This window comes from Pristiophorus japonicus, chromosome 6, assembly GCF_044704955.1.
Source record: "Pristiophorus japonicus isolate sPriJap1 chromosome 6, sPriJap1.hap1, whole genome shotgun sequence".
NCBI lineage: Eukaryota > Metazoa > Chordata > Chondrichthyes > Pristiophoridae > Pristiophorus > Pristiophorus japonicus.
This window is the reverse complement of record NC_091982.1, coordinates 70,160,240-70,173,155: the sequence shown is the minus strand read 5'-3', so window position 1 is coordinate 70,173,155 and position 12,916 is coordinate 70,160,240. Positions and strand designations below refer to the sequence as shown.

The following is a 12,916-nucleotide window of genomic DNA, read 5'->3' as shown; positions in this document are numbered from 1 at the left end:
GAGTGAAGTCCTGCAGTGTAAGGCTTGTGATGTTGCATTGGGAATACTGGATATTCAAACCAATCTTGTTTATCCCCAATGCCTCGTCTCGAGTTTGTTATCAGGACCATCTTTGGTCTTGTTCAAATTGGTATTATTATGAATGGTTTTATTGACTGTGTTCTCATCTTGCCATCAGGCGATGGGTAGAGGGGGACATAGAGTGCGATATCAGACTGTTGTTGTGCGAGACTCGATTTTCTGGAAGGTTTGATAATTTGAGTAGGTGCAGTTAATTTATTTGCCAGTGGATCAGCGATGTTCCCGGGGAAGAAGCAGGAGATTCCCATTTGGACCTCTGATTACAGATTGTTGGATGTGGATTCTGAAGTTGATTCACGTACACATCCCCCTGGTCACTGAGACACAAATAGTTCAGTGTGGAGGTGCGGGGCGGCTCTCTAACGGCCTCTGTTCCACTGGCTGATTTAACTCCACTTTGTTGTCAAGAGTTCTTTATTTAACAAGTTGCCAGATTTGAAGTTACAGAGCAAGACCAGGACATGCTGGAAAGGACATGTTTACAGGAACTTACTTGCATTTATATAGCACCTTGGAGTGCTTCACAGAGGCATACAGGAAATGGAGGCCAAGCCAAAGAAGGAGAGATTAGGGGAGGTGGTCAACAGCTTGGTCAGAGGGGAGAGGAACATACGGGTTCAAGGAGGGCACTCCAGAGTATCAGGCGCAGACGACTGAAGGGAGGGGGACTGTACAAGGCCATAGTCAGAGGAACAAAGATCAGGATTGTAGGGCTGGAGGAGATTGCTGAGATAAGGAGGGGCGAGGCCATGGAGGGATTTAAACAGATGTGTAACAGGCACACAGCTACCCAGTGATCTCCAGTTGCGTGCAAGTATGTGAACCAGTCTGGGATCTCCAGTCCGGTGAAGCAGTTCGAGACGGAGATGCACTCTGCCCACTAACAGTTGCACCAGTCTTGTCACAGCTCTGACAGCTCGTTTGGTTGGCTGCAGTTTCCGCTTCAGTTGAATTTTTGAACAATCTTCTAGCTTTTGGCTTTAGTGGAATCAACAATTTTGCTTTTTTTTGTTCTGTGTCTAGTTCGACTTACCCCTTTTGTAATCAGGTCCCTCACTGAGGGATTAACCAACCTACTTACTGAGGTTAGGTGTGCACAGAGCACTCCGAACCCAGCATCCAACCTTGTCATGTGCTTCCAGGATGGAGAATGGGGAAGTACAGGACTGCTATTTGAAGCAGTTTAGTTTCTCCGAGGTCCAAGGTGCCTGCAATTAGTGGTTTTCTCCTTCATTGTTCTGTTAACTTTTTGTTCTTGCCCCTGGGTCTGGGCAGTGCCACGCAGCTTGCCCCCGGGTCTGGGCAGTGCCACGCAGCTTGCCCCTGGGTCTGGGCAGTGCCACGCAGCTTGCCCTTGGGTCTGGGCAGCGCCATGTGGCTGGGGGCAGCATTAGTGCCAGCCTGTCCTTGGGACTGAGAGCTCAAATACAGGCTTACTCCGATTCTCTGGCAGGATCATTCTTTAAGTTGAATTTGATGTGTTCCCTTCAACTCTTGCATGTAGCAGCTCCCTGAAATAAAGAACAATGGCCTTAGTGGGGATGTAGCATGGTCTGATCCCCGGCCAAAATGGGCCTTTGCTGGATGCAATGATTTGAGTCTTGCTAATATGCTAGTTGTACTGGTTGTGCATTTGGAATCTCGAGGGAGAATCACTGTGGTAACTCACTGGGGAGGGTTCTGTAAGTGAGTTACCCAAGTCATTCTCTTTGTTTTAATTTAGATTTGATAGTGAAGAAATGTTGGTACTTGTGGATTGTAGTGTGCGAGGCGCTCTGATTTCATGTTGCGTCTCTGCCAGTTGAACCTGGTCCTGTGGAGTTTTATCCCTTGTATGGTGCAGAATTGGCTGCCCTTCATCTTAATAAAAAGCATGCTGAAGTCTTGAGAACTTAATTTAGGACTTTAAAAGCCTTTTAGTTAGGCTAGTGTCTCATCCAAATTGTATTAAAATTTGTTAGTGCTCCCAGAGTTCACTGCTGACGATTCTTGCAGTTCGTCTAACAGTCGATTGAACAAGTCAGAGTTGGGTGTGATTTTTGTTACATTTCCTACCATCACTATGTTTTAAATCCTGATTAAAATTGGCAGAAAAACACCATTAGATTGTTGTGTGCCGTGTTAAAGCTGAACTGAGATCAAGTTGGTGAGGAGAGGATAGTGTTGGCTATGGAAGTTCTGTCCTCGTGCAGTGGTACATCGCTGGCTCCTGGCTCAGAAACTGGCAGACAATAACAACAACAACTTGAATTTACATAGCACCTTTAATGTAGTAAAACATCCCAATGCGCTTCACAGGAGCATGATTAAACACAATTTGACATCAAGCCACGTGAGATATTAGGGCAGATAACCAAAAGCTTGTTCAAAGAGGTAGGTTTTAAGGAGCATCTTAAAGGAGGGTAGAGAGGCGGAGAGGTTTAGGGAGGTAATTTCAGAGCTTAGGGCCCAGGCAGCTGAAGGCATAGCCGCCTATGGTGGAGAGATTAAAATCCGGGATGCTCAAGAGGCCAGAATTGGAGGAGCGCAGAGATCTCGGGTGGGGCTGAAGGAGATTACAGAGATGAGGAGCGAGACCATGGAGGGATTTGAAAACAAGGATCAGAATTTTAAAATTGATGCATTGCCTGACCAGGAGCCAATGTAGGTCAGGGAGAGAGATAATTTGAACTTTGTTCATCAGTTACCCTATGATTGAGGCCAGTATGTTAAGAGGTGGGCTCGTGACCATGGGAATATGACTGGGCGATTAGATCAGACAACTGGATTGCCAACTTGTGCTTGTTACACGCTCTCGAAGTCACCTTCTACAAACAACTACTTTAAGCTTGGAATGATGCGAGTGGCTCACATTCCTCACTCTGTGTGCTGTCCGGAAGGTGCAGTATGGCTGGAGACCGGAAATTCAGACCCAATCCTGATCAAGAAAGTTTCTTTTACCAATGATGCTGCCCTTAACTTCAGAATGAGTTAACTTGTGGAGCTTGTTTTGCTCTTGTTTGTATGTTCTTTGGGCGGGGGCGAGGGGAGAAGCTGTTGGGCATCAGTTATTTTACTTCACTAGATTACAGAATATTTACAGATCAGCAAGGCAGTTTTAGGCATCTTGGTTCATCAATCCAGAGTGGCCTTGAAGTCCCTTTCGGAGTGAAATCTCAAAGCACTGTATCACATAAAGGGCAGTGGGAATCAGGAGCATTCTCTTTCCCCCCCCCCCCCCCCCCCAATCGCCTGTGGGGGCTGGGGGGTCAATTGAAGTTTTCGAGGGTTTCAGAGGGATTTGGGGTCAAGAGGGATTTAGGAGTTTTTGTACATGAAAGTTAACATGAAGGTACAGCAAGCAATTAGGGAAGCAAATAGTATGTTAGCCTTTATTACAAGAGGATTTGAGTATAAGAGTAAAGATGTCTTACTGCAATTATATAGGGCCCTGGTGAGACCGCACTTGGAGTATTGTGTACAGTTTTGGTCTCCTTACCTAAGGAAGGATATATTACTTTCCTTAGAGGGAGTGCAACAAAGGTTCACTAGATTGATTCCTGGGTTGAGAGGGTTGTCTTATGAGGAGAGATTGAGTACATTGGGCCTATACTCTGGAGTTTAGAAGAACGAGAAGTGATCTCATTGAAACGTATAAAATTCTTAGAGGTCTTGACAGAGTAGATGCTGAGATGTTGTTTCCCCCGGGCTGGAGAGTCTAGAACTAGGGATCACAGTCTCAGGATAAGGGGTCGGCCATTTAGGACTGAGATGAGGAGGAATTTCTTCACGGAGTTGTGGATCTTTGGAATTCTCTGTCCCAGAGGGCTGTGGATGCTCAGTCTTTGAGTATATTGAGTTTTTGGGCACTAAGAGAATCAAGCGATATGGGGATAGGGCGGGAAAGTGGAGTTGATGTAGAAGATCAGCCATGTTTCCTATGTTCTTAAGACTGATAGATTTTTGCTCAAGGTGGGTCTGACCAGAGCTGGACACTGTGCTCAAGGTGGGACTGGCCAGAACTGGACACGGTGCTCAGGGTGGGTCTGACCAGAGCTGGACACGGTGCTCAAGGTGGGTCTGACCAGAACTAACACAGTGCTCAAGGTGGGTCTGACCAGAGCTGGACACGGTGCTCAAGGTGTGGGTGAACTAGAGCTCTGTAAAGTTTTGTGACTTTGACATGTTGTTGCTCTATGGCTTCATATTCTGTTGGCTCTGTTGAATGCAGTTCTGCACCGGTTGGATTTGTTGGGTCTCAGGTGTTTATCGGCTAATTAGTTATTGGTTTCAGTCTTTGGGAACCGATTTCAGTTAGTAGCCGATTAGAATTTTAACCACCTGTTGTCTCAGTGCTTTCTTTTCAGACAGATGTGAACACACTCTGCTTTAAAAATCCAACATTTAAATGGATCTCTTCCCAATTCTTTCTGAGAGGGTTGATGCCTGATGATGGGAATCACACTAATGATTTCTCTTGTTTGTTTTAGTGACAACTCTCAGGTTTTTCAACCAGATGCCCTGCGCAATCGGAGGAACAGCACTACTGTCATGAACCGACACAGTCAGGTAAAGACAAGCCTACTCAGCAGCCACTTCCTGCACCTAATGCAACAGCGTAATCTCCTGTGTGCGCGCCATTGTGCGATGTTTACAATTTCACCGTGTTAAAACAATCCCGAAGGATTCGTGTACCTGTAATGGGGTTAAATCTACTAATCATTTCTGACTCCATTAAACTTGATGCTCAGTCCACTTGTTGACGTGGAATAGTTCACCGTTGGCCCACCGCTACCAGTGGGCCCTGGGCATTTACTAGTTTAGCTAAGTCAGGCAGAGCTAACTATTGACTGCAGTCTAAGAGGACTGTGTCAAGAAAGGAACTCTCTCCCTTTTATATGAAGATTTAAAGCATCACTTGCTTTAGTAGAATTGGGGAATGCAGTTGGTTATGGAAGAGCTCAGGGTTGCCCATTGGACTCTCGATCCACTCAGTCCAAGTCTGTGTGAGCTCCCAATAACCTCTGGTCAAATGTTTGAGAAGCCGGTACCTGTTGGGGTTGTCTCGTGTTGGCCCATCCATTATATGCACATGAAGGTGAAAGTGATGAAGTGACGCACTGCATCACCACACTGTCCAATCATCACTATGTCCGAGACCGATGGAATAAAGTCTGCACAAGGCTCATGGGTTGAATTAGCTTGGGGTGGGCACGAGTCGGTGGCACAGGGTGACTACATACAGATGGCAGGTGTGGACATGGGCAGCGAGAGGATCTGGGTGGAGCTCGGGAAGCTGTGCTGTGCCTAACCTCGAGTGCTTGCAAATGACAGCGCGTACCGAACAACAGAAAGTGCTCTATCCCCCAGTGTTGACAGTGTGAGCATAAAAATTCACCCAAAAATATCATTTCAAAAAATGAAATGTTAAAGTTCTGTAAAATTTGTAATGAAGAATTTGCACTTGTTAGTGTTTCTCTTACTTTTGTTTTCTAGATTGTCCCCTCATCACCAGTTCGTATCCCCAGCAGCAGGCTGCATCAGATCAAACAGGTAAAGCAGGTGCACACTAGCTCAGCACTAGAACCGAGAGATTTGTAAAAGACAGTTTCAGTACGGGGATTAAGTATTCAGTCATACGCTGCAGTGTCTGGTTTCAGAGTGTGGGAGATGCTCCTGATATCACAGTATTCATTTGCTGGGGACTTTTTGTTTAGTAAACTATTTATTATCGAGTTCTCATCTGTAAGAGACACCCAAAATGTAAAATTAATTTACAGATGAAAAGTAAAATACCTATCAGTGTGCACTGCAATGTACGATGGTGTGTATTAGATCCTATAAATGTACGATGGTGTGTATTAGATCCTACAAATGTACGATGGTGTGTATTAGATCCTATAAATCATGCATGCAGAGGTGGATTGATGGAGTTTATGTACCTGTTTTTGTTTTGTATAGATGCACTGACCTGTAACACATCCCCTCGTGCTTCTGGGATAAAATAGCCTTGTAGCCTTAACTGAAGACAGTAAAATATTGTACTTTGAGTCTTTAACAAATCCCAGAATAGCCCAGGGTTGGCGATGAGCACCAGTTGATTTTATGTACACAATGGTGACAGAGTTGGGAGAGAATTTTCAGAAACTCATTCTATAGAGCCACCTAGTGACCGGGGACCGCAACAGCAATGTGACCATTGGCAAAACCCAATGGGAAATGTTGACATAGTCCTTTACAATTGTAAATGGTGATAGAAAAGTGCAACCAAAAATCATTATCTGGAAGTAAGGTTTGTGGACAGGAAGTGCAAGACTTGCGATAGATATTCAGCCCTATCCCAACTGCTTGGAATAGTTATGTTTACAAACTAGTGTTCTACTGTAAATGCAGAAATAATCAAAAGGAAATCAGTTTAAAATAGTGTCTGACCTGATATTCTGCCGTTGGTTGTGCCTGTCGAGTTTACAAGGTGCTGTATGGTATGTCTGATAACTGGTGGGGCTCACCTGTAACATCCATGTTATTCTCACCCATCCCTCGAACCAAGTGTGGTGGATTCTCTGTGATTGTAGGACTCAAGCGCTACGTACACTGAGCCACGCTTGGCCATATATTGGGAGCAGAGAACTAGAGTTAATCACAGACACTTCTGCTCACCAGCCTTTCCCCACATCCATTTAAAGTCTTTTACAAAGAGTTATTGGCCCTGAAATTCCAGTCGGAGGCTTCCTTCGGGCAAACTCCTCCGACCCGAAATTTTTCTACAAATGTACCTGGCGCCTTCAATTGCGGTGGGAGGCCTTCTCTTCCCGCGCATTGGAGCGCGTCCTCGTCTTCCAGGTACACACGGAGAAGAGAATCACATGGGCCTGGACAACCAATCACGGTACCGTATTCTCATTGATAGTAATGGGAACTCCGTAACTCCGAGTTCTCATTGCTATCAATGAGGGGGAAAAAACCCAATCACAACACAACAAAAAACACCCCCATTCCAAAACCAATTGAAAATAATCAAATGTTTTTTGAAAAAATATATATTTTTGGGATTTCTTTTTGTGTCTTTTATAAACACCTTAATGGACAGGGCGCCCACTCTAAAAATGTGTGTTTAAATATTTTTAGGTGTTTTAAAACTCTTATCCTGGTAAAAGTAGGCTATGCGCTTGCTTTCAGCAGGCGTAAAAGTTTTAAGGACATTTGCTGGGCAAGAAATGGGCAAATAACTCGATCTCGCCCACGTGGATGTCCTTCCTGTGGGGATGCGGAGGATCTGTCGAGAGAAATTTTGACAGATCGGAAAAGCTGCTTTTCAGCACATGCGCATTGCGCGCCATAAACTGGCTTTTGCGAGGCCTCACTGGGTCCATGAACTCTTCATCCGGACCCGGCAAGGCCGGAATTTTAGCCCCATTATCTTTCCTTTTAAAAGCTATTATCGGATTCTGCTTCTGGTCAGGCACCCAATGTTCAAATAACGCTCTCCTTGTTCATTTGGTGAGTTTAAATCTATGCTCTCTAGTAAACATATCGTTAATCAGTGGAAATAGTTTTACAAGATTTATCATATTGAAACCCTGCATGATTTTAAATACCATTGGCAGCTTTCCTCTCTGAATTAAAATTCAAAAAAGATTGAAGAAGTGAGCTTTGTACCAGCTGCGATTACACTGAAATCCGGGCTCGGCCCTAATATCATCAGACCTGCTCTTTCCAATGGCCTTGCAAGTGACACCAAATATTGATTGCCCAGAAATTGGAGCCTCGTTATGTATTGGAAACAGTGCAGTATAAAGGATAGCACAGTGCTCACAGTGTGCAGTGTAAAGGATAGTATAGAGTTCTGGACAAGTCCGATTGAGGTAACTACAGAGGAATCTCCCTGCTGTCGACCACTGGGAAAGTCATCGCAAGAATCCTCATCAATTGCCTTCCCCCTGTGGTTGAAGAGCTCCTCCCAGAGTCGCATAGCAAATTCTGCCCACTAAGGGGCACAATGGACATGATCTTCACTACGCGGCAGATACAAGAGAAATGCAGGGAACAGCACCAACCCTTGTACATGGCCTTTGACCTCACAAAAGCCTTCGACACTGTCAACCGTGAGGGATTATGGAGTGTCCTCCCCAGATTTGGCTGCCCTCAAAGGTTTGTCACCATCCGCCGCCTGCTCCATGATGACATGCAAGCCGTGATCCTGACCAACGGATCCATCACAGACCCATTCCACGTTCAGACCGGGGTCAAACAAGGTGTGTCATCGCACCAACGCTCTTCTCGATCTTCCTTGCTGCAATGCTCCATCTCCCCCTCAGCAAGTTTCCTGCTGGAGTGGAGCTAAATTACAGGAGAAACGGGAATCTGTTCAACCTCCACCGCCTCCAGGTCAGACCCAAGGTCGTCCCATCCTCTGTCATTGAATTACAATATACAGACGACGCTTGCGTCTGTGCACACTCATAGGCCGAACTCTAAGCCATCACCGTAGCGTACAAGAGTATGGGCCTTACACTAAACATCCGTAGGACAAAGGTCCTCTACCAACCTGCTCCCACCACACAGTGCTGCCACCTCGGTTATCAAAATCCACGATGAGACCTTGGATAACGTGGACTATTTTCCATTCCTCGGGAGCCTGCTGTCAACAAGGGCAGACATCAACGACGACGTCCAACACCGCCTTCAGTGTGCCAGTGCAGCCTTCAGTCACCCGAGGAAGAGAGTGTTTGAAGACCAGGACCTCAAACCCGGCACCAAGTTCATGGTCTACAGAGCAGTGGTGATGCCTGCCCTCCTATATGGCTCAGAGACATGGACTATGTACAATAGGCACCTGAAAGCACTGGAGAAGTACCACCAAAGCTGCCTCCGCAAGATCCTACAAATCCATTGGCAGGATAGGCGCACCAGCGTCGGTGTTCTCGCTCAGGCCAATATCCCCAACATCGAAGCACTGACCACGCTCGATCAGCTCCGCTGGACGGACCACATCGTCCACATGCCTGACACAAGAGTCCCAAAACAAGCGCTCTACTCGGAGCTCCGACACGGCAAGCGAGCCCCAGGTGGGCAGTGGAAATGTTTCAAAGACATCCTCAAAGCCTCCTTGGAAAAAATGTAACATCCCCACCGACACCTGGGAGTCCCTGGCCCAAGTCTGCCCAAAGTGGAGGAAAAGCATCCAGGAGAGGGCACTGAGCACCTCGAGTCTCATCGCCGAGAGCAAGCTGAAGCCAAGTGTAGACAGCGGAAGGAGCACACGGCAACCCAGGCCCACCCCACCCACCCGTTCCTTCAACCACCGTATGCCCCACCTGTGACAACTGTAGGTCTCGCATTGGTCTCTTCAGTCACCTGAGAACTCCTGTTTAGTGTGGAAGCAAGTCATCCTCAACTCCAAGGGACTGCCTATGATGATGATTACAGTGCTCACAGTGTGAAGGATAATACAGTGCCCGCCTGAATTTACTTGTGTGAGGGGCAGCATGAAGGCCATTGTACGTTCCACAATTTCGTCGTTCGCAGTGGTGGTCAGAAGCTTTATATAAATATGCTTTGTTTGTGTGATGTTTATGATAGCATGCGATTGATAGATCTTTGTTGGGTAAGGGCATCAAGGGAGATGGAACAAAGGTGCGTAAATGGAGTTGAGGTACAGATGAACCATGATCTATTAGAATGAGGGGGGATCTCATTGAGACGTATAAAATTCTGACTGGGTTGGACAGACTGGATGCGGGGAGGATGTTTCCCCTGGCTGGGAAGTCTAGAACAAGGGCTCAGTCTCAGGATACGGGGTAGGAAATTTAGGACAGAGATGAGGAGAAATGTTTTCACTGAGGGTAATGAACCTGTGGAATTCTCTACCACAGAAGGCTGTGGAGGCCAGGTCACTGAATATATTTAAGAGGAAGATAGGTAGATTTCTAGACACAAAAGGCATCAAGGGGTATGGGGGAAAAGTGTGAATATGATGTTGAGATAGAGGATCAGCCATATTGAATGGCGGTGCAGACTCGAAGGGCCGAATGGCCTACTACTGCTCCTATTATCTATGTTTCTATTAGAATGGTGGAACAGGCTCGAGGGGCTGAAGGGCCTCCTCCTGTTCCAAGGCTTGCACAGCAGATAAATCCCTCATTCAATGGATTCCACTAATTAGCAGCTAGCGTGTCTTGGGTCATTTATCCCAACATGATGGGGAAATGCAATTCAGTTATTCAAGGAATGGGTTGATTGCTTGAGTGATTACCAGCTATTGTCCAGGCTTGGACTGTTGCTGGTCTGTAGTCTTGCATTTCTCCCACACACACAGACCCAAAGGGCAGTGTGTGTATTTTGGAATTGATGTACTGGTATTCTCACATTCTGACAGTGTTCGAAGGCTGTCTGGCCACTCCTATTGTCACAGGCCCAGGAATTAAATATGGGAAGACGTGGGTGAGGGTCAGGGACGATGTGTTGTACACCCTCAATTCAGCGGAGGGCAGGGCAAACTATGTGCTAATGTGTTCTTTTGTGTCTGGAGGTGTTACTGCATCGTCCTGGAGTCAAAGAGCAATAATTAACAATATGTATTGTCCAATTACGGCTGAATTGCAGTGTTTCATTTTATTTGTCAGCATAGTTTTGTTACTTTATGTTCCAATCACTGGCATGAATCATTGTGTATTTTTACGGGAAGAGTAGATACATGTTTGAAGCAGAGGAAGATACAGGGCTTTTGGGCAAGGGGAGCAGTGGGATTAGAAATGGACGCCTCTAGCAAAGAGCTCATACTGACACCATGGGCTGAATGCCCTCCTATGCTGTAAACCTCTCCTGTTCCACATTTTGAAACTTCTCTCTCCTAACCTTGACACTAGACTGCAATTGTTTAGAATGATCTTGTAGATGGCAAGAAAGGAAGACTTGAATTTATATAGCGCCTTTCACGACCACTGAACATCTCAAAGTGCTTTACAGCCAATGAAATACTTTTGAAGTGTAGTCACTGTTGTAATGTACAAAACGTGGCAGCCAATTTGCGCACAGCAAACTCCCACAAACAGTAATGTGATAATGACCAGATAATGTTTTTTTTTCCAAGTGATGTTTTTGACGGATAAATATTGACCAGGACACTGAGGAGAACTCCTATGCTTTACTTCAGAATAGTGCCATAGGATCTTTATCGTCCACCTGAGAGAGCAGAAGGGACCTCAGTTTAATGTCTCATCCAAAAGACAGCCCCGGCAACAGTGCAGCGCTCCCTCAGCACTGCAGTGTCAGCCTAGATTTCTTTTGTGCTCAAGTCTCTGGAGTGGGACTTGAACCCACAACCTTCTGACTCCGAGGTAAGGGTGCTACCCACTAAGCCACAGCTGACACTTTGAATGTGGAGGGAAGGTGACAGTCTCCCGGCATTGATCTGCCTGTCACTGGAGGTTATCAGCTGCTGCTATCTGCAGAATAGATTTCTTGTTGAGACTGCAGCTCCCGATGACCCCAATTTATATAAAACCTGTGGCATTGTTCGTGGTCAGTGACTGGATCCGTTGCTGAAGAACAGGATGTTGCACTACGGGGTGCACCTTGGTATGATTCTACTGCTGAGGTGCTAACCCATCGCGTCCCTTCAAGGTGGCAAAGTTCAAGTGCTGCGCTTCCCTGAGGTCAGTTAGAGATTAATTGCACAGATTTTTGGAGGCATTTAGAGGTTGGAATAAAGCAGCAGGACTGACTGGGATTTGGTGAAGTTTGTTCACATGAAGTGCGCTGGCTGCGTATCGAACCTGCAGACACTCACGTGCAAGACGGCTCTCCCGTCAGAGAGTTGGCTCACGCTCCTGTTATTATCTCTGTGGCTGCAAATGTATCAAAATAGACTCTCATTCTTGTGGCACTTCTTGTGTTTGTTTTAAATAGGAAGAAGGAATGGATCTCATGAACAGAGAGACAGCGCACGAGAGGTAAGATTGGAGCAAGTTGCTGCATCTTTATTTAGGATTAAAATTGGAATCTTTGGGTACCACTAGTTGGTTAGTATCTGCAACTGTATTTTTTTAACTCAGGATAATCTAGCTAGTCTCTGTAATTTCCAAAAGATTTTAGTCATTTAGAGTACCTGTTGCTTAAAGGGGAAAGTGTTTTAGTAACGTCACCGAGTGCCCGATCTCTAGGATCAGCACTCTGCTCTTGCTCTTAGAGAGAGAGAAAACGGGGAACTGCAGACCAGTTAGCCTGACATCAGTCGTAGGGAAAATGCTGGAATCTATTATTAAAGACGTGGTAACAGGGCACTTAGAAAATAATAATAGGATTGGGCAGAGTCAACACGGATTTATGAAAGGAAAATCATGTTTGACCAATCTGATATTGAGGTTGTAACTAGCAGAATAGATGAGGGGGAACCGGTGGATGTGGTGTATTTGGATTTTCAGAAGGCATTTAATAAAATGCCACACAAGAGGTTATTGAACAAAATGAGGGCTTATGGAATTGGGGGTAATATACTAGCATGGATTGAGGACTAATTAACAGACAGAAAACAGAGAGTAGGAATAAACGGGTCATTTTCGGGTTGGCAGGCTGTAACTAGTGGGGTGCCACAAGGATCGGTGCTGGGGCCCCAGCTATTCACAATTTATATCAATGATTTAGATGAGGACATCAAATGTAATATATCCAAGTTTGCTGATGATACAAAGCTAGGTGGGAATGTAAGTTGTGAGGAGCATGCAAAGGTGCTTCAAGGGGATATAGACAGGCTGAGTGAGAGGGCAAGAACATTGCAAATGGAATATAATGTGAAGTTATCCACTTTGGTAGAAAAATAGAAAAGCAGAGTATTTTTTAAATGGTGAGAGATTGG

At 45.7% G+C, this 12,916-nt stretch overlaps 1 protein-coding gene across 2 annotated transcripts in view; it reads left to right on the top strand.

Annotated features, from left to right (window-relative positions):
* Nucleotides 1-12,916, top strand: part of pabir2 (PABIR family member 2) — a 52,017-nt gene that overhangs the window by 21,119 nt on the left and 17,982 nt on the right. For both annotated transcript variants that reach the window (XM_070882935.1, XM_070882934.1), the window contains exons 2-4: nucleotides 4,551-4,629; nucleotides 5,557-5,613; nucleotides 11,971-12,014. In XM_070882935.1, coding sequence (XP_070739036.1) covers nucleotides 4,551-4,629; nucleotides 5,557-5,613; nucleotides 11,971-12,014 — 180 coding nt within the window. The remainder of the gene's footprint in view (nucleotides 1-4,550; nucleotides 4,630-5,556; nucleotides 5,614-11,970; nucleotides 12,015-12,916) is intronic.